At 46.8% G+C, this 12,140-nt stretch overlaps 1 protein-coding gene across 1 annotated transcript in view; it reads left to right on the top strand.

Annotated features, from left to right (window-relative positions):
• The window catches only part of IL17RD (interleukin 17 receptor D), a 116,941-nt gene extending 106,933 nt beyond the window's left edge, over positions 1 to 10,008 (top strand). Inside the window, exons 6-13 of the mRNA XM_005868432.2 lie at positions 1,761 to 1,805; positions 1,894 to 2,045; positions 3,319 to 3,384; positions 4,341 to 4,395; positions 4,867 to 4,977; positions 5,181 to 5,365; positions 7,050 to 7,977; positions 8,688 to 10,008. Coding sequence (XP_005868494.1) covers positions 1,761 to 1,805; positions 1,894 to 2,045; positions 3,319 to 3,384; positions 4,341 to 4,395; positions 4,867 to 4,977; positions 5,181 to 5,365; positions 7,050 to 7,977; positions 8,688 to 8,800 — 1,655 coding nt within the window. The 3' untranslated portion in view covers positions 8,801 to 10,008. The remainder of the gene's footprint in view (positions 1 to 1,760; positions 1,806 to 1,893; positions 2,046 to 3,318; positions 3,385 to 4,340; positions 4,396 to 4,866; positions 4,978 to 5,180; positions 5,366 to 7,049; positions 7,978 to 8,687) is intronic.
• Positions 10,009 to 12,140: the final 2,132 nt, after the last annotated feature.

The following is a 12,140-nucleotide window of genomic DNA, read 5'->3' as shown; positions in this document are numbered from 1 at the left end:
GCCTGCGGCCCCTCCCCCCCACCGGCCAACCTCCCACGGTGCCTACCCCTGCCGGCCGATCCCCCCAATAGGCCCCAATTGGGGGGCCGGCCAGCCAACCTCCTGGGGTCCCACCTCCGCTGGCCAGCCCCCAATAGGCCTCGAATGCCGGCCAGGTCGAGGGACCCCACCCGTGCACGAATTTGTGCACTGGGCCTCTATTTTATAATAATTGGCCTCATTTTCTTTTTAAAAACTTTTTTTTTTTTATTGATTTCACAGAGGAAGGGAGAGTGAGAGAGAGAGAGAAACATCAAAGATGAGAGAGAATCATTGATGGGGATCAAGCCGTAACTCAGGCATGTGCCCTGACTGGGAATCAAACCACAACCGATTCATAGGTCAATACTCAACCACTGAGCCACACCCGCCAGGCTCATTTTCTTAATTAAATAAGATTTCATTGGGAAAAGACCATTAGCACCTAACAATATCTCTTGATACCTCATACATAACAACCAGCGGGAGGATCCAAAGCATGTGTTCATGAAAACTTGCCTAAATCAAACCTAGCATAATTTTTTAAAATATATTTTTATTGATTTCAGAGAGAGGAAGAGAGAGGGAGAAAGAGATTGAAACATCAATGATGAGAGAATCATTGATTGGCTGCCTCCTGTATGCCCCACACTGGGGATCAAGCCCACACCTGGGCATGTGCCCTGACGGGGAATTGAACCATGACCTCCTGGTTTATAGGTTGATACTCAACCACTGAACCACGCTGTCCAGGCAAGTATGATTTTTATTGATTTCAGAGAGGAAGGGAGAGGGATAGAGAGATAGAAACATTGATGAGAGAGAAACATTGACTAGCTGCCTTCTCACCCCTCCCCCCTAACCCCCCCACTGGGAATCGAGCCCACAACCTGGGCATGTGCCCTGATCAGGTGACCTGGTGCATGGCTCAGTCAACCACTGAGCCACACCAGCTGGGCAAACTTGGCATAATTTAAGATTAATTGTTCCCATTGGAATTAGTGTGTCTATTTGGATCTGAGGTGGAGGCAGGAGATGTGTTTCTCTCTATTTCAGTACAGTGACCTTGAGGCTGCCTTTGGTTTTCTTGGAATTTTATCGACCTTTTCCAGAGGGTTCTCCCTGGGTTAGCAACATGGCATATTGAACTAGCTATTTGGCCTCTCTCACTGTGTTTTTATTGCATTGAAATCATTTCAAAGTATTGGTTTTGATGCCTGGTTTTCAGCATGGATGCTACTACTCCTTAGTAAGTGCCTGATGTCACTTTTAGACTCAGTCAAAAGGATTTTAAATTAGAATGCTAGTGAAGGTTAAGATAGCCTGAGACAGTTAACAGGCTCACTTCGATCTCCTGTGCCCAAACACCTCCACAGAGGGCCAGGGCCAGCATCATTTCTGTTTACAGCGAAAGCAGGCTCCATGTGGCAGCAGCATGAACACTCCTGCTGCCCTTGGCTGCTGGCCTTGAAACTACGTAACGCTTGGCAAGCTTTTAAAATCTGGGTGACTTTGTACTGTTTTCATTTGTTTGGCATAAAGTGAACTGCATTAATATTTTTATATTGTACACTTTAAGTTTTCGTAAGATACAGCTGAACTGCACTGAAAATCAGTGTTGAATCGATGTATTTAATACTCTTCCCAGCAGCACCCAGTGCCACCTATTTATATTTATTGAATTGTTGGGCAAGAAAAATGTCAAACTGTCCTATAACCAAAAATATTATCTCTATTAACAGCCTGTGACCTGTTGTTACAGCCGGACAACCTGGCCTGCAAACCCTGTAAGTATAGCTGTTCTTGTCAACGTGTTGCCACCCCGGTGGTGTCGGGTGGCCTTGGGGTGCTCACTTGGGTCCTTTCTCCTCCCAGTCTGGAAGCCTCGGAACCTGAATATCACCCAGCACGGTTCGGATATGCAGGTGACCTTCAACCACGCGCCACACACCTTTGGCTTCCGTTTCTTCTCTCTTCATTACAAACTCAAGCATGAGGGACCCTTCAAGCGAAAGACCTGTAAACAGGTGGGCCACTAGGTGTACATAAAGGAACACTCCGTGTTTTAAAGGTGACCCCCGAGCCCTGGAATTTGGATGGTTCAGCATGAGCACTGGGTGTTGCTGACTCTCAGCAGTTGGTAGATATTCCAGGATATTATCACTGGGTATGTCGCAGACCATTTTGCCGTCATCCCTCACTCCCCAGTTACCTGCACCCCAGCTATCCCGGTGGTGATGGAGCCTGGTAAGGATTTTACCAAGGAACCAAAGTAATGAAGCATTTCTAGTTTGTTCTGTATTTCAGATATATATATATTTTTTAAATATATTTTATTGATCTTTCACAGAGAGGAAGGGAGAGAGACAGAGAGTCAGAAACATCGATGAGAGAGAAACATCGATCAGCTGCCTCCCGCACATCTCCCACTGGGGATGTGCCCGCAACCCAGGCACATGCCCTTGACTGGAATCGAACCTGGGACCTTTCAGTCCGCAGGCCGACGCTCCATCCACCGAGCCAAACCGGTTTTGGCTGTATTTCAGATATTAATCAGGTGCTCACTGTGTGGCAACCACCAAGCTTTATGCTCATGGAAACCTTACCACCCTGTGAAAGAGGCTGCTGTCATCCCCACCGTACAGATGGGGAAGCTGAGGCCACACAGCTCTAAGTGGAAAAAGGACATGTAGGAGCCATGCACTAGCATTTCAGTGGCTACTGATTTTTTACACATAGGCCAAGGTTAAGTAGAAACTCAGTAACCAAGTTCTTATACTGGAGTCGGTCAGAGGGAGTGGGAAACGTGTCATGGAAGTTCATAGGACTGCGGGGTCGCCCCTGGGAGCCCCGAGAGGTGGTTAGTGGCGGTGGAAGACCCCAGCGTCTTCCTGGGCATGCTCCTCTGTGTGTTCAGTTTTGCTTTCCTGCTGGCTATCACCTCCTTTGACCTTCTGCTCAAGTTAAAATTATGGCAAATAAAAGAAACACAAACACGGGCAGGTAATTTCTCTCCCCACCATTTTATTAAGTAAAAGTCTAACTGCATAGTTTCTTTGTTTTCAAATAAAATATTCCTGCTGAGTGTACAATATGACAGGGGTCCCAGGCTCTCCTAGGCCTTTTATCAAAGTGAAGTTCAGATAATGTGGCAGATAAGCACAGTTGCTTTCTGATCTGATTGATGGCTCCTGAAAAAAAATAAAAAAGTTTATATGAGATCTTCAGTTCTGGGGGAAGAGAGAGGTCCTGATGACCTTTATCCAAGAAGCAAGTTTTAAAAGTATTGTTTCTTTACAGGAGCAAAATACAGAGACAACCAGTTGCCTCCTTCAAAATGTATCTCCAGGTGATTATATAATTGAGGTATGTATAACTCAGGAAAGCCCTACTATTAATTCTACAGAATGAGTCCAGTTCATTTAAAACCCCAACTGCTTACAACATTAAATTTCAAGCCATTGAAGGTGTGCGGTTATATTTTTACATGGTCCTTAACATGCTTTTTAAAAAGTTTACATGAAATTGATCTTTGATTTTTTCATTAAATATTTCAAAATAAATATTTTTATGTGACCATATAGTCCACATAACCATGATTTAAAATTTCTATGTTCCTTCTTCCTTACCAAGGTATATTTTTAAAACTTTAGCTTCTAAAGTGTCTTGTTTTAGTAATAAAACAGCAAAGCAAAAGCTATGCCTATTACATCTGCCTATACTTTTCTAGGTTTCTGCTGACCTTGTTCTGTATAAATTTACATGAGTTCTAAGTTCCGCTTAAAAGAGCATGTAAATGATAGAATTTTTAAATTTTCTTTTTGTAATTTCTTTTCCAGTATCAGACATACTACAAAAACAGGAGTAAAAGAAAAATAGGAAGAGATATTAAAAATTGTCCATAGCCTTTCTATTCAGAGACAACCAACATGTCTTAACATTTTGGTAGAAACACTTAGTTCTTGCATTACTCTGTAGCAATATGTGGTTTTGAGCAGACACACCCTCTTAAAGCATTCAGTAAGATCAGTGGTAAGATGCCATTTCAGTTGAAAACTGTTAGAACGTGGAATCACTAGCTGGTTTCATCAATGAACAAACAACCTTTTGATTCATGAGGGAGTCACGACTCTTGACTCGGTAGAGCAGAGATGTGTCTGACCACTAGTGTCTACCTCGGCTGGTGAAGGATCACAGGCGGCAGCCCTCCCCTCACCCCGTTCTCCTTCCTCCCGCCCCACACTGCCCACAGATGACAAAAGCATGAAATCTGTTGAGATGCTATCACTTAAAATAATAATATAGCATCCTCTGTTTTGCAGCTGGTGGATGACACTAATACAACAAGAAAAGTGGTGCATTATGCTTTAAAGCCAGGTAAGACTTTTTTGTTGGAAACTTTGGCTCTAGACTATAGTACACCAAGGTGTCTGTACCTGATGGTTTACAAAAACAAAACACAACAAAAACTTGAGCGCCTCTCTCGTAAGGGCTGTTCCATCTCATCTGACTTCCCTCCACTCTAATGTGGATGCCTGGGAGATCAAAGGCAGTGCGGTGTGTGTCTTCTGGAACTAAATAAATAGTCAATTGTCCTCGGAAGAAAAGCGGTGGTGGGAGGTTTCCTTAGGCAAAATTCTCACTCAAAGGTATTTACAGTTAGCAGACTAACTGTTGAATTGTTTCTTCAAAACGAATCCTTTTTAAAATTACCAAACCAATACTAGAGAAGGTGGTCAAGGGATCCTGGAGCCTGTTATGTGGCTTATACTGCAAAAGAAAACACAATCTCTCTTTGAAGCTGTTATGCTGCTTGAGTTTAAAAGCCTTCCCTTTGGAATTCCCCAGTGCATTCCCCGTGGGCTGGGCCCATCAGGGCTGTTGCCATTACTGTGCCGCTGGTCGTCATATCGGCATTCGCAACGCTCTTCACTGTGATGTGCCGCAAGAAGCAACAAGGTATGTGGGTGGTGGTCCCCACCGAGGGGCCGGGCCCGAGTGCTTGGTCCCTCCAGGTGGGCATCTGGGAGGCCATAAAGCTCCTGTACTCTGTGTGGAAGTGTCGCCTCTTGCTTCTTGAAGATAACGTTAGGCCCCCAGTCTTAGGGAACAGGACAAAGTGTTGCTCATAGCTATCAATCTTATCTTCTTTTCCGATTTAGAAAATATATATTCACATTTAGATGAAGAGAGTTCTGAGTCCTCCACCTACACCACGGCACTCCCCAGAGAGAGGTTGCGGCCGCGGCCGAAGGTCTTCCTCTGCTATTCCAGTAAAGATGGCCAGAATCACATGAACGTTGTCCAGTGTTTCGCCTACTTCCTCCAGGACTTCTGTGGCTGCGAGGTAAGGAACCTCAAGTCTCTTACCTTTGGGGGGGCACATGCTCCGCACCCTCTCCTGGCCACCTTGTCCCTGCCTCCAGGCCTCCTTAGGTGGTAGCTGCCCTCCAGCAGTGCCTGGCTTCCAAATTGGGGTCAGCCTCGCACTCTTCTTCCAGTGTCTTCTACTCATCACCAGCACTAAAAGTTTTCTAATGCTCAGTTCTGACCCCACACACCCCTGCTCAGAAGCTGTGAGTGGCACCCACCTGGCAGGAAGTCGTATGGGGACAAATGGCAGCTGCCCTGGGAGCATGTAGTGGCGGTGGGGAGAGGTGGTCACTCGACAGAGCAGTGGAAGGTCAAAGAGATCAGGGCAAGAAAAATAGCAGGTTTGACAATTTGGGGGAAGCTTTGCTAAGAAGGGAAAATAATGCATCAAGGGCTCAAATGGTCTGCTCTGGTTTGATACCTGTTCTTCTGAGTTAAGCTATTCATATGTAGCTATTCTATAATGATATAGTGTTAATCTTAGAGCGAAGTTTGAAGCTCTCATGGACATATTTCTTGCAAATGCAAGAATTGTACAGTAATTATGTAGTTGGGTTATTTGTGCCTGCTGGCGGGTTTCTCAGAATCTCCATGTGGTGAGGCTGCCCCCTAGTGTCAAAAAACGTATTTACAAGGCTGGCCTGGTTTCCTAATGCAGGAAAGTGGAGGTTGGCAGATTAGCACATGTGCTGAAAAGCAACAAACAGCAAACTAGCTGGTGCCACACAGTCTTCAGATATAGACAAACCCCAATTTTGTGTAATACTGTAGAAAATTTGGAAACTAGAAAAATATGACAAAAAATGGCCTGTAATCTCAACTTGGAGAAACGAGGAATGATGGTTAATATTTGGTGTATTTTCTTCCAGTCTTTTTCTGCATAGATGAAGTCATACACACAGTTTTGCATTTTGAATAGGTCGGAATTACTTTCTGTCTCATTTTAATAATTTTTACACAATTAGCAGCTTTATGTAAACTGCAATTTTAAACAGCCATGTGGTCCATGTTATTTCACATTGTTAAACATCTCAGTCAGGGGTCCTCAAACTACGGCCCGCGGGCCACATGCAAATACAAATATTGTATTTGTTCCCGTTTTGTTTTTTTACTTCAAAATAAGATATGTGCAGTATGCATAGGAATTTGTTCATAGTTTTTTTTTAAACTATAGTCCGGCCCTCCAACGGTCTGAGGGACAGTGAACTGGCTCCCTGTTTAAAAAGTTTGAGGACCCCTGATGCAGACGGTCTGCTGTGTGACTGTCACCCATGGACTGTTAGCTGTTCCTCCAGGCCAGGTAATCATCATTAGAGCTGCTAATAATGACTAAGGGAGAGATGATGTGCCCTTTTTTTCTTTTCTTTTTTAAAATATATTTTTATTGATTTCAGAGAGAAAGGGAGAGGGAGAGAGAGATAGAAACATCAATGATGAGAGAGAATCATTGACTGACTGCCTCCTGCACACCCTCCACTGGGGATCAAGTCCGCAACCCTGGCATGTGCCCGTGATTGGAATCGAACCCGGGACCCTTCAGTTCGCAGGCCGGCGCTCTATCCACTGAGCTAAACCAGCTCAGGCCGAGGTGCCCTTTTGTAACAATCCTTGCGCCACACTCCAGGCTGTGTGAGTGAGAGCGGGTCCTGTTTTTCCAGGTGGCTCTGGACCTGTGGGAAGACTTCAGCCTCTGCCGAGAAGGGCAGAGAGAATGGGTCATCCAGAAGATCCACGAGTCCCAGTTCATCATCGTGGTCTGTTCCAAAGGCATGAAGTACTTCGTGGACAAGAAGAACTACAAGCACAGAGGCGGCGGCCGCGGCTCGGGGAAAGGGGAGCTCTTCCTGGTGGCCGTGGCCGCCATCGCCGAAAAGCTCCGCCAGGCCAAGCAGAGCTCCTCGGCGGCGCTCAGCAAGTTCATCGCCGTCTACTTCGACTATTCCTGCGAGGGAGACGTTCCTGGCGTCCTGGAACTGAGCACCAAGTACAAGCTCATGGACCACCTGCCCCAGCTCTGCTCCCACCTGCACTCGCGAGCCCACGGCCTTCCGCGAGACCACGGATTCCCGCGAGACCATGGCCTCCCGGAGCTCGGACACGTCAGCAGGAGGAACTACTTCCGGAGCAAGGCGGGCCGGTCCCTGTACGTGGCCATCTGCAACATGCACCAGTTCATCGACGAGGAGCCCGACTGGTTTGAGAAGCAGTTGGTGCCCTCGCAGCCTCCCCCGCTCCGCTGCCAGGAGCCAGTCCTGGAGAAGTTCGACTCGGGCCTGGTGCTGAATGACGTCATGTGCAAACTGGGTCCCGAAAGTGACCTCAAGGCTGAGGTACCGCCCCCCGGATCACCAGAGGGGCAGCAGATGGGCCCCGACGAGGCCGCGGAGGCCATGGGCGCCCCGGTCCTGCAGCCCCTGCTGCGCGCCGGGAAGGCCGTGGGCGCCTCGGGCATGCCGCGGGACTCGGGTATCTACGACTCCTCCGTGCCCTCCTCCGAGCTGTCTCTGCCCCTCATGGAAGGGCTCTCGGCGGACCAAACGGAAACGTCCTCGCTGACCGAGAGCGTGTCGTCCTCCTCGGGCCTGGGTAAGGCGGGGGCCCCAAGTGCCAGTGGGTCCGATCCCATGCAGGCCCAGCGTTTGCTCCTAATGCCGAAACCCGTGAAAGTGTGTTCCTAGTTTGGGCGCAGACCTGTTCGGCAGTGAAACCTGATGGGAAGTAACACAACTGCGTTGATAGTTTCAGTTGATCCCAGGTAATGGGAATGTTCACATGTGGGAGCTGATTGTAAGTTACGGTGACCTGCCCAGCTCCATGTCATGTAATAGACAACATGTGCACTATGCCACCTTCCTAAACTCCCAAAACATCTGAATCCCAAAATGCAGTGTTAGAGGAGCGTCCGTGGGCCTGGGTCTTCGTGGGGACTTGCACGGTTCACTATCCCCATGTCTTTAAAGCCACATCTGTTGAACCTGGGTTCAGGGGTGCAGTATTGGCCCCACAGCTCAGCACAGGCTGCAAGCAGAGCCCAGTGGGAGGCCCCATTGCCCCAGGGAGCCCCTGCAGGATTGCCTGTCATCCTCACTGTGCCTGTGACTAGCTGGAGTCATGCATGCAAACCCTTGACTCTCAACAAGGGAACTGGGACCTCTTAGCAGCTTGAGCTGGTTGGCATGCCTGCCTCACTTGCCCAAAGCCTGTAGTCCAAACCCCGGTCCTGCCATGTTCTGGTCTGAGTGCCCAGCCCAGTGAGGTGTAATGACCTGTGTCTCTGCTCTCTCTTCTTTCCTTAGGTGAGGAGGACCCTCCTGCCCTTCCGTCCAAGCTCTTCGCCTCGGGGGTGTATAAAGCAGAACCCGGTTGCTGCAGCTACACTGGTGAACTCCACGCAGTCGCCCCTTTGTAACAAAGCGGAGGAGTCTAAGCATTGCCACTTTAGCTGCCGCCGCTCTCTGGTTCCCCAGCTCATCTCTCTGGTTGTGTAGCCCACTCGGAGCTGAGGATGGTTGGAGTGGAATTTGTGCCAGTACTTGTTCTCCTTGCCCTTCTCCTCTAACAGATACCTTGGCAAAGTCTCCAATTTTCTAAAACCACATGGAGCTCGGAAAGGCATGTCCATAAGATCTGACAACAGCTGGCCATGGTAGGTCAGACCTTGGGTTAGAGCCAGTCCTGGGAGGTAGAGAGGAAACATATAAAAAGAAACAGGAAAATACCTGCACTGATCGTTCAGACTTAATTTATCTCTGCAGACTTTGCCTATTCATTGTTGGCTACTTTGATTTGAAATGCTTTGTAGAAAAAGCACTTTTAATACCTTCACAACCACAGAAATCAAGTGTCAGTCTCTCTGGAACCCATGTCATTAGAGATGATACTCCTGTCCACTTTAGGTGTGGAACTTGTGATGCCATGGTTGTTTAAAAGGTCACGAAGGTGACTGAATATATAATCACCTTTTATAAAATGAGTCTTCATGTATTTGTGGGTGGCATGGCTGGCTGAGGTGGGGGCTGCAGGGCCAGGATGACTGTCTTTTGTCTGAGATGGGCTGGTCAACATGCAAAGGCACCCGAGCTCAGCTCCCAGGACCACCTCTGGGTCTCATGCGAGGGCCCGATCTGCCTGTCCAGCTTTCCTGGGCTACATTTACTGCGCTGTATCTCAGATGGTGGTGCCTGGAATTTTATTTTCGAGAGACCGATACACAACTGGACTCTAGTACTGGAAGTTGAGGTTCATGCATCATTTGGCTTCTGGTCTAAAAAACTGTGTCCAGAATATTCGGGGTCAGAATCCACTGAAATACAGCAGTGTGTGGAGGTGGTGGCCAGTTAATCTGCTGAACTGGTTTTGACTAATGACAGACCTCTTTTTAAGAAGGTGAAAAGGAGGGGACTATTCCAAAGATGAATGTGCTCTTCAAATATTGTCTAAAGAAGACATGGGACCTGAAATCATTAAGTTCTTGAATCTGAAAGTGTTCTCCCCACAACCCAGCCTGTGACTCATGTTTCATTTTGTGTTTCTTTTGTACTCACCCAATGAAAGATTTATCTCTCGTGCTCCTTCCTACCGAAAACAGCTATTTGGAGCTTAGAAGGAAATAATTTTCTATAAAAAGAAAACGAAAATGTTCTGTTTTTATGAATGACTTCCCTATAGAATTTGTTTCCAAAGGGAAAATAGTTCCCTTCTCCTCCCTGTGCCCTCCGGGAGTGTGAGCATCCTTTGCCACCCTTTTCATAGATGCTGTTGGATTTGGCACCCTGTTTTCTTAGCATTTATACCAGGGACCATGTTTTTGACTCCAGCAAAAAAGGACTGATATTAAAGGGGACGCTGAGAATCATCCCGAGGAGGGTGGGAGGTGGGATGGGGCAGGACTTCTCTTTCCAAGCACATGCTTGGCAGGTGGGGAAGGGAAAGATTACATGCTCCTGGAAAGAAGAGGTTTGTGTATATTTTTGATGCAAATGCCACACTTCCTGCTCTGTAAAGGCAGCTGGCAGCTTCTTGGGAGAAGAACGTGATTGTCTGTTCTCTGGCATCGAGTTTCCTGCAGCTGCTCTGAGGGAGAGACAAGTGAGCAGTAGAACTGCCTCCCCCATAAAACCAGGCTTGTTGTTGGAGAAGAGACGTTCCATGTTTGTCACCGTGAAATAGAGGACGAGCACAGAGCTCCTGCCCACATGTGACCGTCCTGCCATCCCATCCTCGGCATGCCTGTGAAGGAGCTCGGGCAGTTCAAACTTGCCAGCATAAGAAAATTCATTGGAACGTTATGAGAGAGCTTTCTATTGAGACCAAATGGTGTATGCTCCAAAGGAACTATTAAGGGCCACTTTTAGGACAGATATTCAGCTTTGCTTGTGAAATGAGGCGTCTGTGAGAAAGTGGCCCCAGTGACAGCATGGAAGATGGGGTCGGGAGCATCCCGAATGTGGGCAGAGAGCTTGCTAGGTGAACCCACTTATGAAAATGGAAGGGAAAAGGTGCTAGTCCAGATATCGGGTAATGTTTTAGTTTGGATTTAAGGTTTGGGCACTTATTGTGAAACACTAATATTTGTGATCAACAAAATCAAACTGTTGTACACTGGGAATGTCCAACTCAGAATAAGTTGAGAAGTCCAACTTCCTTGTTTTGCCTTATTAGTTTCACTATTCCCCCTCCCCCCCATCTCATCCTGGGAATGGGAATAATTGCCTTGTAGATTAAGGCAAAACATCTATTTTAAGCAGAGCTCTATTTTTTTTTTTGACTCACATTGTTCTGGACAGTGGAAATGATAAGCCAGACTTCAGATAAAGGTTCTGTAAGTCACAGGCTTTTAGACATTGAGGAAACAAGTGGAACACAGGGATGATCTCGAGTCCTTGATCCCGAGAGTCAATGGCTTGTGGAGCTAATTTAGATGGTGTTCTCTGGACAGGAAGACAAGTATAAGTTCAAGGTTCCAGGTAACCAAGAAGCCTGCAAGTAGTTGAAGATAGGTTGTTTATCTTAACTCACAATACCCTACAGAAAGGACTTAGCACCTGACATGGTCATCTTTGCCAAGAGAGTCAGTGATCAGAGAAGTGAAAGAAAGCCCGAGTCAAGGTGTGCTCTTCTCAGGTCAACTACAAGGGACCACCTAGGAGAGACCAGCCCACCCACACTGTCGGCATAAGGTACTCCAGAGGGCCACGTCCTGGGCCTTTGAACCACACTGATCTCTAGAAGTCATTCAGATCCAGGCCCAGCTCAGTGACTCAGCCAGGTAATAATATTATGAGACAAACAGGAGATGGGCAGCCGATAAAATCATGAGACAGAGTTTTTGGTTGACACATGAACAGTAACTGAAGATAGTGCCAGATCAGAAGTTCAAAATTATGTCTTTAGCAACACTGACATCTTTGGAATCCAATGTATAGTAATTTAAGTCCAGGTATGTTTGTCAAAGTTTAGTCTTACTACTTCATAGCCACATGTGTGTTTGTTTTTTTAACCATTCTATAGTCTCAGGTTTCCTGACTTAAGCGTAAACAAACAGGAAAACCATCTCTAAAAATGTGGGTTTATGTGATTTTTTTCAGAGTCCTCCCCCCCAAAGGGTTGAGCATCTTTTCTTAAAAAAACAAAACAAAACAAGTTAGAAAAAACAGCTATTTTCCTGGAGAATAACACCTCCTCCTCCCCAAAGAGAGAAACCCTGCAGCAGTCTGCAGCCGCCTGAACACTAATTCAGCTCTCTTAGA

This window comes from Myotis brandtii, unplaced genomic scaffold (assembly GCF_000412655.1).
Source record: "Myotis brandtii unplaced genomic scaffold, ASM41265v1 scaffold268, whole genome shotgun sequence".
NCBI lineage: Eukaryota > Metazoa > Chordata > Mammalia > Chiroptera > Vespertilionidae > Myotis > Myotis brandtii.
Note: the sequence above shows the minus strand (reverse complement) of the source record. Positions and strands in the feature narration are given on the sequence as shown.